At 46.9% G+C, this 22,993-nt stretch overlaps 1 protein-coding gene across 1 annotated transcript; it reads right to left on the bottom strand.

Annotated features, from left to right (window-relative positions):
* Positions 1 to 223: 223 nt before the first annotated feature.
* Hdc (histidine decarboxylase) lies at positions 224 to 21,398 on the bottom strand. The gene is made up of 12 exons (XM_031373644.1): positions 21,056 to 21,398; positions 18,967 to 19,139; positions 15,340 to 15,453; positions 14,332 to 14,454; positions 11,634 to 11,768; positions 11,231 to 11,374; positions 9,597 to 9,663; positions 8,317 to 8,479; positions 8,143 to 8,233; positions 4,190 to 4,288; positions 1,421 to 1,522; positions 224 to 1,269 (listed from the first exon to the last, which is right to left on the bottom strand). Exons 1-12 carry the CDS (start codon positions 21,093 to 21,095, stop codon positions 529 to 531), a joined length of 1,992 nt encoding a protein of 663 aa, XP_031229504.1. The 5' UTR covers positions 21,096 to 21,398; the 3' UTR covers positions 224 to 528.
* Between the last annotated feature and the right edge of the window lie 1,595 nt (positions 21,399 to 22,993).

The raw sequence follows: 22,993 nt of genomic DNA on the forward strand, positions 1-22,993 counted from the left end.
TACCTGCTTCATCACCGATGATTTGGCTGTCAATTAAGACATACTATACTGCCGGGCAGTGGTGATGCACGCCTTTAATCCCAGCACTTGGGAGGCAGAAGCAGGCGGGTTTCTGAGTTTGAGGCCAGCCTGGTCTACAGAGTGAGTTCCAGGACAGCCAGGGTACACAGAGAAACCCTGTCTCGAAAAACCAAAAAAAAGACAAACTATGCTTTATTTTAGATACAAGCACAATTTATTTCTAAGTTGTTTTTCACATTACAAGCCTAACAGGACACCACCCTCTCAGCCCCTTCTGTCACACATGTGCCTGCAACCCTCTGGAGCATGCTTGCTCAAACTGCCCAATTACCATTTGTCGTGGATCACGAACCTCCTGTGAGGCTATGGTCAAATTTACAGGCTTGCTTCCCTCAAGACACACACACACACACACACATAATAAGCACACAAACTGCACACAATTTCAAGGGGTTCCCGAACTCCCTGAAGCACACACACCCTTGCATTCTGATTGAGGACTCCCGTCTACACCATGGCCTGCAGGGGGCAGCAGGGTAGCTGGAGGGCACACTGAGAGCTGCATTCAGGAAAACTGGGCACGCTGTAGAACTTGATCAGCTTTTTAAAGGCACCTTTCTTCATCATCATCATCTCTTCTGGGAACCCGGAAAAGATTCTGGCCCGGAAGGAGCCCCCACTCTTCACCGAAGCGTCCGCGGCGGACTTCTGAGCACTCATCGGCACGCTGTTGCAGCTGAGGGAGCGCACTGTCTTCTTCTTGTTTTGTACTGACAAGTAACTGAACAGAAAGGACGACAGCTTGTGCTTGGTGGTGTCAGGGGCCTCTTCTGAGAAGCAATCATCAAGGGGATCCAGCATCGTTTCCAGATCACAGCCACCTTCCCTGCTCGCCAGACTGGCTCCTGGCTGCTTGATGATCTTCCGGGCTTGTGCTGGGTCATCTCCTCCCTCGTTGACTGACTCCAGGGGTAGCCCACTGGTCAGGTCCCTGGAGCCTCTGGTTGCCGGTGGCGGGATGAGGTTCTTGGCCCGAGGGCTCGGCTGAGAAGTGCAGTGCTGGCTCAGGACAAGGTTAGCAGCCTCTCGGATGAGGTTCCAATCTCTCAGGATGTCCTCCTTGGTGGTAAACTGGGATGTCACAGTGAAACGGATGATCAGCTTGTCCTGGATAGTGGCCGGGATGAGGAAGAGCTGACCAGCTTTGGCTATTTCTTTTAACACACTTTTTGTGAGACAATTGGGACCCTATATGAAGAACAACAAGAATTGGATCCTACATGATGCTGCTTGCAAGTACTCCACGAAGCCCAGCATTTACTGGTCTGAGAGACTCAGTACCCCCCTCAACTCTGGAATAGTAGCATCCTTCTCAGAGAGCCACGCAAGAACACATTACCTTCAGACGGAAAACCACCAAACCAAGGTGCCTCTTAGCAGGAATTTCGAAGAAAGGGTCGTTTCTGACCAGAGATTCAAAGTATTTAGCCATTTCTGTACCCTGGAATTGTAAACATAAAGAAAACTGGTTAGCAGGCCAAAACCAAATTGCATCTTGGATGCTGTTCAACAACTTTAGACCAGAGACACAGATGAATCCTGAGACCTGCCTGTCTGTCTTCCCCATTTGATCTCGCTCATATTCATGTTGGCAAACTTCTACTGTCTCATCTTCTGTCACAGCACACCCACCGGGGACCTTGTGTCTCAAAGTCCTCTTTCAACGTAGCCCCAGATCTCAAAAGCCCAGTGCTTTATAACTCAGCAGTCAGTCTCCTTTTCTGGCTTCTCAGCTTCCCTATCGGCCGAGGGAGCCGCAAGGGCCCAACTCAGTGCCCAAAGGAAAGCAGAGGGGGCTGTGCAGGCTGAGCCATAACTCTGCCTCAAAAATAACCACTGACTTCCCTCACCTTGCTGCGCTTACCATACTCCGTGGCTCAAAGGCCCCCCCTTGTTACTGACTCTTCACTTGGAACCTGTATTTTATGTAGTATCACCACCTAGAAAACCCTTGTATCTAGTTAATAGGTTCAGAGTTTCTTCTTAGAATGGTGAAATGTTCTGGAAATAGCAATACTCACTTGATATTGAATATAGGTAATGTCACACTACATTGTACACTAAAACACAGGTTTTTTTATATGATGTGTATATTTATCATGAAAAAAATAAAGATTTCATAGCATATTGATATTTTGTAAAGTTTATATGATTTTAAATTTTCCTGTGGTTCTCTTGAGTTTTACATTTACATAGAGTTTTTGAATAAAGGACGGGGCTGTGGCTCAACTGGCAATCTGCTAGCCTACCTTGCACAAAATTCTGAGTTCAATCAACATGGGGAAGTTTCAGGAGAAGGATCAGAAGAAGTTCAAGGTTGCCAGGAATGATGGTATTTAACGGTCTTAGGGTCTTCAATGCCAGCACTGTGTGTGTGTGTGTGTGTGTGTGTGTGTGTGAGTGTGTGTTCCAGACTAGCAAGAACTACATAATAAGACCTGTGTGGCAGGGGGAAAGGAAGTGACAGACATGGCACATGATAGGGCTAGATTCCAGCCTGAGACTCTCATACACTCTCTGCTAAGTGTGGTTTGTTTTTTAAGATTTATTTTATGTATGTGAATGCTCTGTCTGGATGCCTGCATGCCAGAAGAGGGCATTGGATCCCATTACAGATGGTTGTGAGCCACCATGTGGTTGCTGGGAATTGAACTCAGAACCTCTGGAAGAGCAGCCAGTGCTTTTAACCACTGAGCCATATCTCCAGCCCCTGTGAAGTGATTTTTTTTAATGGACTGGAACTCCCACCTGATGTTCCATTTTAGAAGAAGTCAAAGCTTCAGGTGTTATCCTTGACCATGAGGAGACGGTGATGTTTGAACCAACCTCTATCTGCTCCACTTTTTCTCTCTGCAGTCAATTTCACATTCTCACTGCCGCCTCATGAACTTTTTCTTTTCTCCTCTTTTCTTTCCTTTTCTTTTCTTCTCCTTTCTTTCCTTTTCTTTAAGAAAGGCTCTCTCTCATGTATCCTAGACTGGCTCAAACCTACTGTGTACCCAAGAATGACCTTGTACCATTGATCTTTCTGCCTCCACCTCCCCACTGTGGAGGAACTACGCATGCACTGCCAGGAGAGGTTTAAACACCACTGGGGGTTCAAACAGTGGCTTTGTGCATGGAGAACAAACTGTGTAATCAATGAAGCTATGTCCCTAAGAAGTTCTTCATGTGCAAGCCCAGGTCTTGTCCAGGAAACACACACTAACTGTTCTCCTGGCCTTTATGTGTTCATGCCTCACTTCTAACCTGGTTATGATTCTCTCCTGTAACTCCTTTCCTCCGTGCCCATTTTCACCACCTGCCCTGTCAAAATTCCCCATGTCCCACTCACATGTCCCACTATGGCAGCTCTGGTGTAGCCCGCTCAGAGCCCACCTTTGTCAGCATCCTCACTTTCTAAAATCCAAGGGAGGATAATTCTCCCAAGGCTTGGGCGGCAGAAAGTAAGTCTCCTGGTTAATAAGAGGTTCTCCTCCTGCCTATTCTCTTCCCTCCTAGGAGGCAAGCTATATATGTGACTGAGCAGAGGCCAGGGGAGAGGAGGACACAATACAGGTAGTGTATTCACTACAGACCCCACCTAGAAGGGATAAGAGCAGGTGTGCCTGTGTTGATGCACCATTCATTCACCAGGAAGCCTCGAAAGCCAGCTGTTGGCTGACGCGGAACCACTCCCCCTTGAAAAGAGAGACTTGGCCCTACTTTGACCTTACACACTGCTCTTTGACCTACTTTCACTTTCTCTTTCTGCAAACTAGGCTTTTGAGTACTCAGTTCTCAAAAGACAACAACAGGAAAGGTGAGATTCTCAGGGAAGTGATAGAACAAGGGATGCCAGAACAGAGGAAGTTGCGCTTAGTGTTGACTGTTTAGAAGATAAACAGTGTGAACTACAAATCACAGATAGTCCGTTGGGATTCTGTGGAGCTCAGTACTCCTCTATCTAATCAATAGCCAAGTCCCAGAAGCCCCTCTGTGCGCCCTACCACCTGAGCCGGACACCAGGGATCCCCTGGGCAGATTTGTAAAACCGGGGCAAGTCTTCCTTCCCATAAAAAAACGCAGATCATTATGGGCTTAGTCCCATGGCTCTCACACAACATACGTGTCTGACATGTGCTTGAAGATTCTTCACCCCGAAGGACCGAATCACAAACCACAGCTTAATGGAGCGAAAACGCCGGCTCAAGGGGATCTGCCAATGCTAGAAACAAATAACACAGAGCTCATGGTTAGAAGCAACATGCCTACTCCCTCGGGCACTCTTAGCATTATGTGTTGCCTGCCCAGCACTCCTGGGATCCCCTGGTGTCACCATGACTCCCAAAGCTGTTGCTAAGGAGCAAACCAAAACAAGCTTATCTGGGCAGCACTGCATAGATAGAGTGGGACAAATGGTTCCAAGCCTAGGACCTGGGACCTGGGACCCAGTGTGACCTCGAGCAAACTCCTGTTTTAAGTATTTCATCCCAGCCTAGAAACTCCTAGAAGTTCCTTGACTAGCAGAAATTAAAGTCCTACGTCTGTTCTTCTCAACATGGGTGTGGCTTTAGGACGGTGATTAAGAGCTTCGACACTAGAACCCCACAGACCTGGGTTTCCCTTCAGCTCTGCCCGGCTCCTTCCCCTGTGTGACTTTGACAGGGCTACCTTATGAGCATATCACAATGGCATAGAACAAAAGGTGCTTCCCTGAAAAAGCAGCTTGAGGACAGTGCAAACACTCAGAGAAAATTGTCCAGTCAGTGTAGGCTGTTTAGACGATAAGCAGGTGAGCTACAAATCACGTGTGTGTCTCTGGCACCTCGAGACAGTCAGTCCTCACTTAACCTTGCTTCCACCCACTGGCTTTGGCTTTTACCTGTGAGATTCTTGTAGCCTCAGATGCACCACCCAAGCTTTCAGACTGCATAGGAACCCCTGCCTCAGACTGAACTGATACCTGTCCTGGTACCGAACTCAACAAGAGCTTAAAGTTCAAAGCTGCAGTTACCATGGATCTGAAAATCCCCAATCCAAGTGCTCAGGTCTGAAAACAGAGCGAATGGTTTGGGGGACACTTGTGGTTGTTGCAAACGAGTAACATGACTTCTCTTAAGCTCTCCCCTCAAATGTCAGAAAGCCTATGCCACAATTTCTGCTCTCTAAAAATATCCATCCTGTTGAACATTCCTTGGCCTCTCTCCATGGAGTTGCCAGATCTTTAGTGATCTCCCCGTCTTTATGCTTCATTGTAGATTCCCAGACCAGACCTGGCTGGCATATTACTCCAGTATCAAGGACAGTATGTTTCCATGCACTAAACTCTCAAGCATGGTGTCTCATGGCTTTAATCCCAGCACTGGAGAGGCAGAAGCAGGCAGACCTGCTGAGTTCAAGGACAGTCTGGTCTACATGTGGAGTGGAGTTCCAGACAGCCAGGACTACATAGAAAGACCCTGGAGAGAGAGGGGGGAGGGAAAAGGAGAGGGAGAGAGAGCACAGGACTTTTGTCAGCCAGCAGAGGGCATCAAAACCTTAGGAAAGGACAAAACCTCTGCCGCAGCCTGCTTGCCCTTGTCCTTAAGACAGTTAGCAGGATGACTAAGTGCTTAGAGTCCCCTTATAAAATGTCCCGGCTTCTAGATGATTATGGTAAACTGACCACCTTGTTGGATCAGAAAATTACTAAAGAGGGGCAGGGAGCATATCAGCTGTGCTCTCCTCTGATCTCTCTGCTTAATCTCCATTCCGTTCTTCTCACTGTGCTAAAACCAAACCATGTGGGCCCAGAGACAGCCTTAACCAATTTCTGCTGTTCGAGCTCCTAAAGACTGGCATGGAGCTTCCTTAACAGCAGATGTCTCCTAGCACCCTCTGTGTCTTCTCAAGGCTTTCTGGATCTCCCTGCTCTCTCCAGTGGTGTTCGCTGCCACTGGAGAGGTGTAGAAGGAAGTGAGGGGGAGCTTTACTGGCAACACAGACACCAGTCCTGATTCCAGAGGCTCCCTCCCCCAAGCTAAGCACCTGGGACCCTGTAATGCTTCCAGATCCTCTTGGAGCAGGGCTAGGCTTCTACTCAAACTGTAGCCCCCTTGGGTGCAAAGAAGCTTGGAGCAGCTAGAAGGACCTTGGTATTACGATAAAGAGAGCAGCTTCTTGGCTCTGGAAGCGTCTTCATAATGCCTGGAAATTAAGTCCACTAGATCCCACTGCAGTGCCCATAATGTAAGTTTGTTTCCCAAAGCAGCAAAGAAAGGCATTCCCAGAGATTCAGCTGTTTCTTAGAAAACATCATTAGGGCTCTCGGACCACGCGGGGGGTTAACTGAGCCATGAGTCTACTTTAAGGTAGACTCCAGGAGCTGCTAGAATCACAAACTTAACAGAGCTTTAAGGACACAGCAGTGCTCAGTGGGTAGAATGCTTCCTTAGCATGAGGAGGCCCTGATTTGATTCCCAGCACTATATAAACTGGGCACGGGCGGCATACCCCTGTGATCCCAGCATTTGGGAGGCGGAGTCAGGATCAGAAGTTCTGAGTCCTACTAAACTCCTAGAATCCTATAGTAGGCATCACTTCACAGTCAGGATTGACTGACAGTTGTAGAATTTAATTGTTTTGGTTTTTTTAAATATAAAAAAATTTTGAATACCCACAGGAAAGGGCAAGTGAAGTCATCCGTCTTTATTCTCCCCCCATGCTACCATTGTAAGCTTATTATCTGCAACTCGAAAGCCTTCCTAAACCTCCAGAAATCGTCTTCACGGGAGAATTATCAGTTTAATCAAGCAATAACGGCACTAGTGCTATAGAACTAAATGAAAGGACACTTGGTTGTCCAAGGAGAAAACCAAGCCAGTTCCCCACCAAGATGGCTGGGCTACACTGTCCTTGTGTCGCTGTATTAATCTCATGGCAGGCTTAGAATGCAGAACTGTTTGTGTCTCTGTTCACAGAGAGAAAAAGCTAGACAGAGTCCAAGCCGCTCATCTAGGACCAGTCAGGCCATTCTGAGGAGAAGCGTAGTGTCAAGCTTCTGGCCTTGATGCTTGTGTTTGGCTGTGTCGCAACAGCTAGCCTCTGAAGCTTAAATGACGACATCTCTGGCATTTCGTGCATGCTATTTGTTGTGCAATTGCTACCTGAACACTGTGCTAAGTGATTGAAGTGTGTGTTCCCATCAGGAGCCCTGTGAAGTCAGTACCATGCTCCCAGGGACTTTTAATGGTTTTCCAGATGACCATGGATGCATAGAATTCCGAGCCACGCTCACTGTGTTCCTCCTTCAGACCTTTCACTAGCCATATGGTGTGTGACACACTCATGAACATTCCAAACTCACCTAAAAGGCTCATCATCTTCAAACTGAAGAGCAAGCATGAAGAACCTGCTTTCCTAGAACATGGTACCTGCTGCAACCCTAGACCTGAAGGAGCTGAGAGATGCACAGCCTGGAATGACGGAGGTGTGCAGAGCTTTGCAGAGGGGGCCAGCATCTCACCCTCCCTACAGAGCTCCGGCATGGCCGATGTGTCAAGGAGAGTGATGTGAAGGCAAATTAATAAAGAGCCTTTTTCCCACTCGAGGAAATTGTCCACACTCTTCTGCTGGGCAGTAAGTGCTAGATAGATAGATAGATAGATAGATAGATAGATAGATAGATAGATAGATAGGCAGACAGACAGATAAATGATAGATAGATCTTCATAGATGGTAAAAGGATGGTAACTGATCTACCTGTAGCAGACAGAACACTTCTGGGAAGAAAACAAACCAAAAAGACTCAGGGATTGTTGGGGTTGTTGATGGGTTTTTTTGTTTTGTTTTGTTTTGGGGGGTTTTTTTGTTTGTTTGTTTGTTTGTTTGTTTTGTTTTGTTTTTTTTGTTTTTTTATATTTTCTGGATGTCATTCTATGTGCTTGTGCACAACTTGAAATCAAGGGTATCCAGTGGGAAACTATGTGATGAACTCATAGCGTGCTGCTTCTGAAAGCAGAAGCCATGCAAAACCTCAGGGGTCAGTCGACAGTCCCTATCTTAGAAGCAACCACAGGCCGCCCATTCCTGGAAACTCACCATGAAGTCTGTGGCCGCACCAGAGTTGTCATGTCTGAGGTAGACGGGGTTCACACTGAAGGTCCGCTGCAGCTTGTACTTGTCCTTGACCCTGCGGGTTTCCAGGTGGGTATTAGTGGGCTGAGATGTCTCTAAGGAAGCGAGGCATTTCCACATGTGGAGAGCTCAACTTACCAGAAGCCAGTACAGTCAAAGTGTACCATCATCCACTTGGAAGGGTTAAAGGTGAAGGAGTCAGCGTACTCAATGCCCTTCAGGAACCCCCGGAGCTCAGGGCACAGAAAGGCTGTGCCTGCATAGGCAGCATCAACATGGAGCCACAGCCCCTCACTGGCACCTGGGAAAGCAGATGTCGTTTGCTACAGGGGAGACATGGAAAAGCTACTACCAGCAAGCCAAAAGGCACTGCCCTTCTAGCCAACACCATGGCGGGCTGCAGAGAGAAGATCTAGAGAAGGATGACATACTTTGCTAAAGGAGTCATCTAGGGTTGTGGAGAAGAGGTGTCAGGGTGTTGGTATGAGGAGGTGAAACTGAAGCAAGCATTGTTGCCTCCTAACAGGTAGGTCTTCTCTCACGGGGCAGAGGACCATTACATCCTTGGCCTCAACCTGGAACATCTTAGCACAAAATCCAACTGCTCTACAACCCAGAAAGCAACAACAGAGCCTCTAACACAGCCCTTAGAGAGATGTCTGTCCTTGGTGGGCTTCTCAGTAGGGAGTGAAGCAATTACGTATGGGTGTCTTCTCCATCCTGGGGTTTCCCTTGATCTGCCCCGTCCCTCTCCAGAAGCAGAAGTAAATATTTCACCAAGCGTCACGTCACTCATTGCAACACTGCACATGAGAGAATGTGAAAGCTTCTATAGCTTGGATGTCCCATGTCTTCGAAAGGCTCATGTGTAAGTTTGTTCCACAGGGTGGCCATACTAGGGGTGAAACCTGTAAAAGGTGGAGCCTATTGGGAGGTCATTAGGGTGTAGTTTGAAAAGGTGGTGGGACCCTGACCTCTCCTCTTCTCTCCTTCCCAAGCTTGTGATGTAATATTGGTTTTGCTCCAACATACGCCCACATTACGACTCACTCAGGCCCCGAAAGTGATGGGGTCAATTGATTATAGACTGGATGCTTCCAAACCGTGAGCTAAAATAAAGCATTTCTCTTCACAGTTTCATCATCTAAGGTATTTGTTACAGAATGGAGAGTTGATTGATGCTTCCAATGACATAATGCGAAATACAGAATTTCTGATTTTTATCTCACCACTAGGAAAAGCCCAATGGCCTCTACTGCCAGGGAGTGACTCTCATGACCTTTGGCATTTTCCCTCCTCCCTCGCCACCAAATTGACCAAAGAAAATAATTCAGTGAAGCTGGTTCCAAATTCTTATTTCTAGCAAATATTTCAAATGTTATCCCTTATCTTCCTAGTCCATAAAGACAGATACTTACAGATGGGCCCCAGCTCTGACAGCCTGTCAAATGCACAGACTCCAGTGGTCCCTAACGTTGCACAGACCTAGAGAGAAATGAAGGTTCACATGATGAAGGTTCACATAACACAGCAACCTAGTCCATACACATGTACATTTAAAATGAAAGTGTCATCAGGTGTGGTGGTGCCCATCTTTAATCCCAGCACTCGGGAGGCAGAGGCAGAGGCAGAGGCAGAGGCAGAGGCAGAGGCAGAGGCAGAGGCAGAGGCAGATAGGTCTCTGTGAGTTCAAACCTACATAGTGACACTGGATCTCAAAAAAAAAAACAAAAACAAAAAAAGGAAAGGAAGAAAGAAAGAAAGCTTCAAAAAGCAATACATATTCTGGCTGCATACATGCAACTGGATATTTTCCATTTCTTTTTGGCACTGGTTACAACCCATAAATTTCATTTCATAACATAACAAGCAACAACACCCCCGACCAAAAGTGGTGACACAGGCCAGCCTGGTCACAAAGTGAATTCTGGGATAGCCAGAGCTACATAGAGATAGATACCTTGTCTCAAGGGGACAGAGGTAGGAAGCGAGAAGAAAAGAAGGAAGACAAAAAGAAAGAAAGAAAGAAAGAAAGAAAGAAAGAAAGAAAGAAAGAAAGAAAGAAAGAAAGAAAGAAAGGAAAGAAAGGAAGGAAGGAAGGAAGAAAGGAAGAAAGGAAGGAAGGAAGAAAGAAAAAGAGCTGGGCAGTGTTGGTGCATGCCTTTAATCCCAGCACTTGGGAGGCAGAGACAGGCAGATTTCTGTGTTTGAGGCCAGCCTGATCTACAAAGTGAGTTCCAGGACAGCCAGGGCTAGACAGAAAAACCCTGTCTCAAAAAGAAAAAGAAAAAGAAAAAAGAAAAGAAAAGAAGGAAGAAAGGAAGGAAGGGAGGAAGAATGGAAGGAAGAGAGAGAGAAAGAGAGAGAAGGTAAGGGGGAGGAGGGGGAAGGAGGGAGAGAGGGAGGGAGGGAGAGAGGAAGGGATGAAGGGAGGGGGGAAAGCAAGCAGGCAGGCAGACCAGCAGGCAGTAAGTCAGGGTACCTCATAATTTGTAAAACACTAAATTTAAGGCTTGTTCTGCTTCCATTTGCAGCACATCACTTACCAGGATTATGTCAAAATCCCTTAGTTGCTAACATCCATGTCCTAGCACACTAATATTTTTTATTAGATGTTTTCTTTATTTACATGTCATACAATATCTCCTTTCCCAGGTTCCCCTCCAAAAAAATAAAAAATAAAATAAAATAAAAACAAAAACAAAAACAAACCCCTGTTCCCAACCCCCTTCCCTTGCTCACCACCCCACCCTCTCCCGCTTACTGGCCCTGGCATTTCCCTACACTGGGGCATAGAGCCTTCACGGGGCCAAGGGCCTCTCCTCCCATTGATGACCAATTTGGCCATCCTCTGCTATATATATGCTGCTGGAGCCATTAGTCCCACCATGAGTAGTACTCTTTGGTTGGTGGTTTAGTCCCTGGGAGCTCTGAGGGTACTAGGTAGTTCATATTGTTGTTCATCCTAAGGGGCTGCAAACCCTTCAGCTCCTTGGGTCCTTTCTCTAGCTCCTTCCTAGCATGCTAATCCTAAAGATGCATTCTGACTTACAAACACAGGCACCAAGCCCTGTTGCTTGTCTTTCTCAATGGCTTTCTGAAGAGCTTCTCCTCGGAGTGAGAAGTTGTCATCCACAGGGAGAAATCTGATCTTCACAAGGGAAATCAAGCCAGCCTTCTCCACTGAAGAGTGAGCCTGCATGGGCCAAGAGAAACAGTTGGACAAAGGGCTGCTGTGAGATGAGCGTGACCAGGAGTGGCCAAAGACCAAGACTGAAGGAATCTAATGCCTTAATAATGAAATTGGTATTCATTATGGTTTCTGAAATCAACCCGCCAGGCTCAATCTTCCCCCAAACCCAGGATTCACAGGTATAGATGAAAATTACACAAGTACTAAGACCCCCTAAAGCCAAGCCCTGACATGAGGGTGTGGCCTCTGTCAAGCAACTTACCTGATCAGAGGCATAGGCAACGAGGCGAGCATTCAGGGAGGACTCATCAGCATCAGGCTCTCGTGCTTTCATTTCTAGGATTTTGTTCTTCCTTGCTGCCAGCAGGGCAATTAAAGTGGATTCGCTGACAGTGCTCTGTAGTGGAGAGGGATTACCAATTGTGTCAGCATCTCTTGGCCCTGTTCCCTGGGTTTGGTCCCAAGTATGGTGTGTGTGTGTGTGTGTGTGTGTGTGTGTGTGTGTGTGTGTGTGTGTCTGTCTGTCTGTCTGTTTGTGAATGTGTGTCTGTGTATGTATGTGTGTCTGTGTCTGTGTGTCTGTGTTTGTGAATGTGTGTCTGTGTATGTGTGTCTCTGTATGTATGTTTGTGTGTCTGTATGAGTGTCTCTGTATGTCTGTGTGTCTGTGTATGTCTGTGTATGTATCTGTATGTGTGTCTGTGTGAGTGTCTATGTATGTATGTATGACTGTGTATGTATGTTTGTGAGTGTGTGAGTGTCTGTGTATGTATATCTCTGTGTGTCTGTGTATGTATGTTTGTGAGTGTCTATGTGTATCTGTGTGTGTCTCCCTGTGTGTGCTCACTACTAGTAAGGAAGTGGGACACTCCTTCCCAAAGGGCCTCCTTCTTCCCTGACTCACATACCTATTCTGTATTCTGAAAGTAAGTTTTCACCAATGACAACATCTCTCAGAGTGACTACAGAAACAAGAAAAGGAGTGTTCCAGAAGCAAGCAAGAGAATTTCCCATTTCTTGCGGCTATGCTTGCTTACCATGTAAAAATTATTGAAAAGAAAAAACACACTTGGGGCCAGAAGCACATCTCAGTAGTAGAGCTCCTATTTAGCCCCCATTCAGGCCTGTGTTTGATGCCCAGCACAAATAGAATGAACAAGGAAAAGATGGGGACGGAGAAGACAAGAGAAGAAAGGAGGCGAAATCTCTGGGTTTTCCAGGGTAAAACTGAGTTTAAGCCCACAAGAACACTCTAGAGAGAGCATTGGCTTGTGCAGAGGCTGGTGATTTGGGTCTGGTTCTGTTTTCAATGGTTCTTGTCAACCTAGGCTAATGTTGCCCCTCTGGAAACTCATTTCTATCTACCAAATAAAAAGCATCCACAGTGAGACAAGGTAGGATGAGATTATTTTCCTCAGACGTGATTGTGGGGTCCTAGAAGACACATATCAGCGGCGTCTTGGGAATCTCAGACTTCCCTCCACTCACACACGGCATACTTCTGGAAATATTCAGGTGAGCTAGAGCTGACAGAATCTGCTAGAAAGCCAAGTGGACATGACTGTGGGCAGTAGAGTAGATCAGACCCCCAGAATAGTCAGTGGTTGAACATTACTTAATAACAAAGAAGAAAGATCAGTAATAAGCTCATCTCTCTGTACCACGATCCACAGTTTACAGAACACTTCCTGTCCTGCCTGATCCTTAAACACCCGTGAGGTGAGATGGCTATCTTGTCACTACAGATGAGGAAGTGATGTTCAGAAGGTTGTAGGAATAGCTCAAACTCAGATGGCCGATGAACACAGGGGAAAGCATGATTTAGATTCAGACACTCCTGAGTTAGACTCTTCTTTCTCCCACCTAGCAACTGTTATTTAATCTCTCTGAGCTTCATCAAGGTCTTAAGGTCATTGAGATGGTGCTGTGTACCTACAGAGGCACTGAGCATCCGATGGAGAGCAAGATCACCAGCCAGGTGTGGTGGCATACACCTGTAACCTCAGTACATAGAAAGATGGTGGAGGATTGCTGTGAGTTGGGGGTCAACCTGGGCTACATAGTGAATCCTGAGCTTCAGGAAGAGCCCCTGACTCAAAGGACAACAAAGAGAAAAAGTGAAGCAAGCAAGATTGTATACAATAGATACTGTGTATTTTTCCAACTATATCCCAAGTCTGCTCACAGGAAGTCTGCAACATGAGCAAGCTCAGCTTCCTCGGAGGGATCTGATTGAATCTCACTGTGAGAGTGGGGATGGAGTTCACTTTTTATTTATCTAATCCTCCCATCTACTTTCTCAGGAAATATCATTATCTGGTTTTATAAATTATAAAACCAGGCTATGTATACACTATCATAGAACTCAAGAATTCAGGGACTCTCAAGGTTTTCCAAACCATGCCCTCAGATATCAAGAGCCCACAGAGCCAAGAGCATCTTACCAATGTGCTAGTTCTATCTATGGATGGGCTCACAGAGCTGTGCCCTGAGCTGTTTCTAGTTGAAAAACAGAAGTATTTGGAGAGAGATAGCATCTGCCACTTATCCAAAAGATGGGGTCAGAGGGTATGAGCAATGAAGCTCTTCCTGTAACTGTCTCTTCTTCTCCACTTCCTCTTGCCACAAGGTGTGATGAGACAACAGAGGAGACTTGTCAGACTGTAAACTCTGAAACCTGAATCAAGGACCACTGGACCCCCAATCATCAGATGCTCAATCCATCTATTTCAAATAAGGGAATGTGGTGAAGACAGGGGCATAAATAAACTGGCAGCTGAAGGAGGTGTGGTGGCTGTGGCAGAGGTGACGGCTACACTGACTGGGCAGGATGTGGTGGCAGTGACAGTGGTGACGTAAGGACATCTGTGGAGGACGGGAGAATTGTGGGGAAGGATTCGCCTTTGCTTTCTGAGGTCATCATGACTCTGTGTGAAATGAAAGGTTGTCATCACAGGTACCTGCAAGACACCTCCCCCCTGGCTGCTGGGATGGTGGTGCAAGAAGTACTCTGGAAGCCCCAGCATCTTTGCCAACCAGTCCATGACGTTCATCTCCAGCTCTGTACAAGCTGGACTAGAAGCCTGAAAGAAGGAAAGAACGTTCATTGCACTGAGATGCCCCCACCCGCCCCAGGAATGCCTAGATGGCTGTCTCAATATCAATGAGAACCTCAGCAGAGGAGGAGTCATGCCCGAGGGCCCAGGATGCACACATCCATTCCACAGCATGCTACCTTCCTCTGTCAGAAAGGGAAGGGATAGGGACTTTAGATCCAGACTGCCCTCAGTGAGGTTGGAGAAACAACCCAGAAATGATTGGCTTGAATTTGGCTCTCCAAGTTCCTAAAATGCCCAGCTGATATTCTAAAGCCCAAGGGGAAGTGTTTACTAAGAACTTACTGTGTTCTTTCCCAAGAACACAGCTGGAGTCAGACCCTCCCAACCTCCCACTCAATGCTAAGGTTCAAGCTTAAGAGATAAGGATGTTCCTGGAGGCTTCTGGCACCACTCAGAGCTGAGAAGAGATTAAGAGAAACCCCAGAGCATATCTCTAACTCTTCGGAGACAGGAGCCCAGGGGAAGCCATGACCCAAGAGATGTCAAAGTGCCCCATTAAGGTCACAAACTGTAGAAATAACCAGATCTCTGCTCAAATCTCATCGAAGTCTGTATAAGCTCTGTGAGTTTAGGAAGATAAACCACTTAAACCTCAATTTCCTCATCAATAAAATGGGGCCAGTACTCGTGATTCTATAGGATTAGATGGGGTAATGTATATAAAGACGAAGTTTTAATAATACAGCATTATAACATTTAATGTTTTTATTTTCAATTAATATACATTATTAATTGAATAACTAGACACCTCCTACCTTCAGAGATAAAGAACAGAATGCATCCTCTGCCCTGAAATGGTCCTCCCTGCTATGTCCCCAGGTATCAGTGTTTACAGACATTTCTACTCACCCACGTGAATCCTAAACAGTTAATGGCATCGGCCAGCATATCTCCTAGCAGGGATGGCCAAGAGGTAAGAGCAGGATAGTAGGCATGCATGTGGGGGCTCTGCCAGTGAACCACCTAGAGACAGAACACACACATATCACACATAGTTGGTACCAGGTGGCACGTCCAGAAAGCCCTCTCTTCCACTAGAGAACCTCTGGGCCAAAAGAAACAACTATAAACGTGGGGAAGACACTTTTCAGAGAGGCAAGTGATACACTCCATAAAAATAAGGCCTTCATTACTGTTTTTCCTCTCCACATATCCTGGACTGAGCTAGTTCATCAGTAGAGGATGCTTGTCCACATCAAAAAGGAACTAGGAAAAGTGACAGTAACACGGATGTGGGGCTCTCACATTAGCCCCACACTGATTCCCTGCCAGAAATGAAAAGGAAACAGAAACTGTAGGGTCTGAAGGGCAAACGGGTGTTTCCTCTCAGCTCTTGCCAAAGCTTCTATTGTTTTATGGATCGCTGAGGTCTCTGGGAAGAAAGCTCCTGCTGCAAACCAGTTAGACATCCTAAGCTGCCCCAGGCTTCCAGTGGGCTTGAAGTCAGAAGAGGTAGGGATAGAGAAGAGATACTAGCCCCGGGAGTATGGGAGGCAAGCTCAAGGCTAACCCTAAGCCCACAGTCAGAGACACAGGAAAGAGCTGGGGAGGGCCTTCCTACAAGGGACCACACACACTCAGCGGTTCATCTGTTCAGTGATGACCCTTCTCACCGGGCTAGCCTGCTCTCACCTGCCTTTGCCTCTGAGTGAAGTTGTGTCTTCTAACTTCTCGTTAGGACATGGCCCTCCAAAATCTGTTCTTAGGAAACCACCGAGTTTTTCTTCACGGGTCCTCCCTCAGTTCCTAGAGCGCACATCAATCCCTGAGCAACACTGAGTCTGAAAGTCTCCCTTACTGACAACTCTCTAGAGAGCATCCAAGAGCACCCTTCTGTTCTGTGCGGAAAAAATTCTTGCCACCTTTGTAGCTGAAACATTGTTTCACACAGTGCAGCTCCAGAGCTGGAGTGAAGCCCAAGGACACAGGATCCACTGCTATTCTTGCATTCAGTCAGCTCCTCAGTGGGAAGTTTGGGAACTTAGCCCCATGTCTTCCTCAGTCAACTGTGAGATCCATTTTTAATTTTTCTTCAAGGTGGTCTCAAAACATGTACGTATACACTTCAGACCCTGATAAAACCAGAAGCCACTCCTGTACCTCCCCATCACAAAATAAATCCCAGGACTATTAAGTAGATGAACACAAACAAGAAACTGGTCATTTATAAGGTGATAATATTAACTGGGAACTAACCCCTAGGTAACAGAAACACCATATATCCAGACTTGACTCTTAGTCAGCAAACCTCTTCCTACATTTCAGTTCTCAACAATCAGGAGGCCAGCAGGTGGTTCCAATATCTCCCACCTTCCATGCTTTGTCATTTTTCCTTCTCACAGCATCTCCATGAGGTCCAAGCCTCATCCCTGTTCCATTGATGAGAGATGAATGGATGCGGCAGAGAGAGAGGTAGCATCTCACGGTTCCAAACATCATCTAGGTCCCAAGGCTGCCAGCTCCAGACTCCACCCAAACACCCAGAGTTGTAACCTGCCTGGGTTTCTCTCGCTTCTCTCAGTCTCTTGCATTCTTTCTCTTACATTTTTATTACCTCCTATCTCTAATTATGTGTGTGTGTGTCTGTGTGTGTCTATGTATCTGTGCACCTGAGGGAGTCAGTTCTTTCCTTCCACCACATGGTCCCAGGGTTTGAACTAGGGTCTTCAGGTTTGCCACCAAGGTCCTTTCCCCACTAAACTTGACTGTTTGCTTGTCTGCTGGCCTGCTGACCTGCTGGCCTGCCTGCCTACCTGCCTGCTCTTTTGCTCTCACTTCCTGGCCAAACTTGGAATTAAACAAAATGAAACTTTTTCTTCTTGGTGTCTAGAAAACAAAAGGAAAACCACCCATTTTTAATAAGAATGCAAAGGGCCAGCTGCTTCCAGGCTGACTTTTTGGGGCCAGCGGGGCCCTAATCTTTCATTTAGAAGATGAGATGGAAGATTGGACCCTCATTCTCATTGTGCACAGTAACCATATTTGCAATCATGGGAAGGGCTCCCCACCCGATCCCCCATCCAGGTTTTATCAAGATGCAGTCATCAGTTCTTGTAAAATAATCAGACTCAATAAGCCAAAAGAGCCCTTATCAAAGCAGACAGACCTCTACGTCTAGAAATGAGCCTCCGTGGCAACACCCACCAAAAAAAAAAAAAAAAAACAAAAACGGTTGTGACTCCTTCCTTAATCAGCTGCACTAACAGTTGCTCTCATTCCCACTCTGATTACAGCTAGTTCCAGCTGCTGTGGCTGCACAGAGTGAAACTGGTGAGATAATCTTATCAAGGGCCAAACATAAAACTGCCCTCATGCTGACAGTTTTCAAAGCTGCTTGTGAAAAAGACTACACGGCAATCCTGTCCTTTTTGAATCCGAGCATTTTCTCATCCTGACTTGTAGACACATCCATGGCAACGAAGGCCAAAGCTTTTGGGAGACTGATGGGGGCAAATCTCAAGTCAACAAGTGGGTGTATGGAATGAGTGTTGCCAGGGCCAGACCCAGTTGCAGGGGAGCCTAGTCACTTGCCATAGAGGTATCCAAGCGTGGGGGAGAAAACAAAGCCTCTGGGGTTAGATGGCTCAGGCTGAAATCCAGATCTGCCACACAGGACCCGGGGCAAAATAATCAACCTCCTGGGGCCTCAGTTTCCTTGTCTGTCAAATAGGTCTCTAGGAAGATTAAATGGAACAGCTCATCTTGGGCTGGTGCATCATCTGTAGGGCAGGGAAGGGAACCAGGAGGATGTTAGCAGGTCACCCTAGCATAACTACTCAAATGCCTGTTGACGAGAGAGCCCTCCTAGCCCAGGGCAGTGAGTTCCAGCTCAGGTGTTATGCATCAGCCAGCTTCTATCTGTTCCCTGGCCAAGCCACTGTCACCTCAGGCTGCTCTCTTCTCCTGGGACATTAGTAATTCCAGAAAAGCTCTTTCCTGCCCACAAGAAACAACTCAATCACCAGCCCTTCCTGGTAAGAATGACACAGAGGACAGAGTGGCTGACGGGTTCGTGGCTACCTAGGCCTTCCAACCTGGTAGCTACGGTGCTCCTGGTAGCTACGGGGACCTGTATTCTCTGTTTCATTCCATCCATTCAGTAAGACTTCAGAGATTGGAAAGGTGAGTCCCTGGCCCTGTCTATTGAAATGCAGGCACTGTCCCTGATCTCTGCTCTCCTTGCTGGTTCCACAGTTGTCCCTTTTCTAAAAACCAGTCTTCATGTCTCCATCTATCTCTTTAGCTGGCCACGCTTCTGGTCTCGACTCCTCCCCACCAGCTCTACAGGTCAGCGCTGGCACAAGAAACCTACTTCCAGGCAAAGCCTTAGTCCTCCCATCCAAGAAGATGGGCTCGGGGTCGGGAGGCGAGGGATGTATTGTCCTGCCACACTGACTCAAGCAAGGGTTTCTTAGGATACATCCTTCCCTGTGTACCCTAGAATCTGAAATCACCCCTGAAGTTGCAGTGTCTCACCCCAGGCATAATGATTCGTTCAATGTCCCCAAAGATGCTGTCCCAGCTGTCGGGTTCCTCAGGAGCACTTGCAGGTAGCTGGGCTCGAAGGTATCCAGGCTGCACATTTGGATTCACCTGTCTGTCCCGCACAGTGCTCAGGTACTGGCAGATATAATCCACCATCTCTTTCCCTGGACAGAAGCAGAGAAACTAGGTCACATTTCCTTGGCCTATTGATGCCTATCCTTCTTGAACAGATCAAAAGTCTTGGTGAAAGGAGCTAGATTCATGGGTGGAGTAGACCTGATCCCCAATGCGCCCTCGAGAGTAAGGGTGTGAAGGACTGATGGAAAGAACACCTGAGAGAACAGATGAGCAAAGGGGAAAATCTGCAAAGCACAAAACATTAGCACCGAAGTGAAACACATCTTTCTTCTCCTTTACCTGCCGGTGCGTCCACTCTCCCGTTGTTTTCTTCTCAGAGACAGAATAGCTATTAATTCTTTACCTTAAAGTCTCACAGTGGAGACTTGGTGGGGTTTATTTGTAGCCCAAACTTGTTACACATTCACACACTCTCACACACTCACATACACACACTTTGTCAGCAGGGATGAAAGTTGCTCAGGCCTAGCTCTAATAAAAGGAGAAAACATCTTACTAGACTCATTAAATCAGCACTCCCTTGCCTTTCGGGTACTGGGCAACATCTTCTGAGTGTGATTTCTAAGCTACTAATTGCTGAGGTACGTGGGACATACTTAAAGTACAACCAAGAGCCCAGACAAGAGCTTGTGAACCAACCTGGACCCCAGAGACTTGAGGCCCACTGCTCCCTGGTGCTGTCCCCCAGGGCTTGTCACATGTTTTTCACATTCAAATAGAAAGAATGAAGACTAGTAAGGAAGGAAAGCCGCTGTCAAGTGAAGCCACTGCAGGTCAGTTGACCAGACTCTCAGAGGGACTGTCTCATGGCCTCCTGCCCTGAGTTGTACACGTACTGTGTGCAACCAGAAACCCTCTCCACTCGCCTTCTCCCTGCAAAGGAGCAAAGGAGCTGAGAAGAAAAGGAGCCAAAAAGGACTCACTCCCTCTACCACAGCTCCTGTAAAGTTTCTACACACAAAACTGGGCCTAGACAAAACTGAGGCACCTGGGGCTTGACTCCTTCAGCCTGCCACAGCCTTGGGCACCCAGCAGTGGTACCTAGTAGACATAAGAGAGCTGCCACTCATCTCGTGACGGTCTCATAGGAAAATGTGTCCCACTTTTTCCTATGGGGAAGGTAAGGACCCTCGCTCTTAGCTAAGTGCACCATTGAAAAGCAACATGATGCACTGATACATGCCTGCCTACAAAATTGATAGGGAAGAAGAAAGGAAAGAGATTTAAAGCAGGATATTAACTTACAGCCAAGAAGTCTCAGGCACTGTGGCCCCACTAGTGGAGATGAGACTATTACAAAGTTATAAATACACTCAAAATTATCTGTTGTCACATAGGCTTCTAAAAGAACCTTTATTTTAAGTTGATGTGTATTTCAGTTAATGTGTACTAAATGAAAGCAGGACCAAAGTCATCATGTCACAAGTCACTTTGTTGGATGCATCCTCATCCTCCTAAAAGTCCCCTTTAAGCACTCACCTATCTCCCCTCTGTGGACAGCCAAGCCTGAAAACCTGGCTTTGCTTTCCAGGCAAGCCTACCGGTATACAAGCGGGCACTTGGCGAATACTTAGGCATAAACACTAAAAGAAGAATAAACTACTTCATACAAAGAAATGAATATTAAGAGAGTTTGTGCTACCAAATATTTGAGCCCCTTTTTCCCCTATTTCATAAAGCAATTGAGTGGATCACAAATACAGATAGTTTGTTTTGTGGGCGAGTAGGAGGAAAGGAAATGCAAGACACAGGCAGCAATCATGGGAGTAGGCACATGAGAGGCAGGGGATGAGGGACCTTTTAAAACTCCAATCTACATCCCGTTCAGGAGTTCAGGAGAAACACTGCTAAAGCCGACTCTCCCAAGAAACACCGCTGAAGCCGGCTCTCCTAAGGCAACTCACTCACCTGCCCCCAGCTTCCGAAGCCACCTGTCACTCACCTCTAGCTCGGTATTCACGGTATTCACAGGACTCCATCATCTCTCTTGGCTTGCTCCTCCTGGCAGGCAGACAGAGGACAGTGGAAGGCAGCTGTCGGCAGGGCTTCTTATTTGCCTTTGTGCCGTGCACTCCCTGGCTGCCAGTGCGTCTCTTATTTAAGGAGTTCTCTATTCCCCTACCTTAGCCCCGCCCCCATAAAGTCCCTTCCTGCAGGCTTAATTTCAGCCTCTCTTGTTCCAGTTCTTCCTGATTAGAACTTTGATCAACAGACTCAGAGCAAATGGTGTTTTCAGACCAATCAGGGCACCTAGCGTCCCAAGCCTACAAGCAGCTCCGCATAGAGCCCTCTGTCATCTCTGCTCCTACATTCAGACTATGGAGCTTCAGCCTTGGATAAAGCTCCTAGCTCAGGGGCCAGAAATAGGTCAAGGGCATTCACAATAAGTACCACAGAGGACAAAGTTGTTCCTGCCCTGGCTTCTCTATGAGGTGAGGGCAGAGCAAGCTCAGAGAAGCCCATAGCTAGCCAGGCTGAGCTCAGGACAGATCAATAACAGGCAGGAGCTGACAATGGATGTGAAGGATTCTTTTTTTCCATTACGATATAGCACTTGTTCTGTGTTCTTTACCTCAGATACTGTTTAAGCTAACATAAGACAGACCAACAGGAGAAAAACCTGTTTAGTGCCAATAAATATGGAAGTCCCTTTAGTTGACGCATGCTTCCACAGCAAATAGAATAGAGCGGAGACTGGGTTCAGCAGTGCAAGACACACATTCGTAAGGGAGAAGAATTGCCACTCTTTGTCAGATGGAAATCTTTCTGGTGACAGCAGTTATCTGCACCCCTCCTCTTCCTGAGGCAAGTACTTTTCCTAACCAAGGTTTCCTCCTGACCATCTCTTACGAAAGGACAGCTTTTGAGAGCTACTCCTACATCCAGGGCTTCTCAGGATAACAAGAAGGAAGAATATTAGTGGAGGCAAGGATGGCGATTTCTCCTGAAATCATACTCTGAGGTGGCATGCTTGTCCTGAACCCCAACACTGCCACAAAACATCAAAACTCCTTCAGATTTTCCCAAATACCAAGAGCTTTTGGTTCTTTATATTGAGGCCCTTTTGTTCCTCAGAGACTCTGGACTGGGGATGCTTGAACCCAAGAGCTTAAGCCCAATCTGAAAAAAACCAGCATGTCTCTGTCTAAAACATCACCTGTACTTATGACAACAGACTTCATGGGGGTGGTCAGAGGGAAGAAGGGGAGAAAGAGCAAGAGGTTAAGCAAGGGGTGGGGCTCAGTGGCAGATTGCTCACCCAGCACGCACAAGACCCTGCATTTGTTCCCCAATTCCCATCTCCCTATTTTAAAAGGTACCTCTGGAGCAAGCAGGAGATTGGAAGAATTTGGAGTGGCTGAGCACACAGGGCTACCTGAAGGACAAGTACCCAGAGAAGGCAGCTCCATACCCCAAGTGTCACTCTTCACCCAACCATTGAGCTACCCATCATCAGATCTGCCTTGATCAAAAGTAATGCTTGCTATAATTTTGTGAGCCATGCCAGCAAATTAATCAAGCCCAAGAAAGATGTGAGAATCCACAAAGATATAGTCACGAGCACAAGTAGCAAACTCCTTCCTGGGAAGCTGTGTCTCAAGTTGGAGCAGACTAGTGAGGCTGAACTCACAGTCTGGACTCCGACTCCACTCAGTGTCATAACTGGATTGAATTAGAGGCCAGGTGGTGTATGGCCAGGGATTGTGTGGTATATAAGGGAAGCTGCACACATAGGAAGGGGAAGGGGAGCCAGGTGGTGGTGGCACATGACTTTAATCCCAGCATTTTGGGAGGCTGAGGCAGGCAGATCTCTGAGTTGGAGGCCAACCTGGTCTACAATGTGAGTTCCAGGACAGCCAAGGCTATACAGAAAAGCCCT

The sequence above is a fragment of the Mastomys coucha genome, unplaced genomic scaffold, assembly GCF_008632895.1.
Source record: "Mastomys coucha isolate ucsf_1 unplaced genomic scaffold, UCSF_Mcou_1 pScaffold15, whole genome shotgun sequence".
In the NCBI taxonomy this organism is placed as follows: Eukaryota; Metazoa; Chordata; class Mammalia; order Rodentia; family Muridae; genus Mastomys; species Mastomys coucha.

Bases quoted from the DNA above. Each gene is read 5' to 3' on its own strand.
- Hdc (XM_031373644.1), bottom strand. From the start codon at position 21,095: ATGATGGAGTCCTGTGAATACCGTGAATACCGAGCTAGAG. The intron at 9,664-11,230 runs GTAAGTCAGAAT...ATTTCTCTCTAG, and splicing joins AGGGCTTGGTGCCTGTGTTT to GTCTGTGCAACGTTAGGGAC. The intron at 1,270-1,420 runs GTAATGTGTTCT...TTCTTCATATAG, and splicing joins TGGTGGTTTTCCGTCTGAAG to GGTCCCAATTGTCTCACAAA.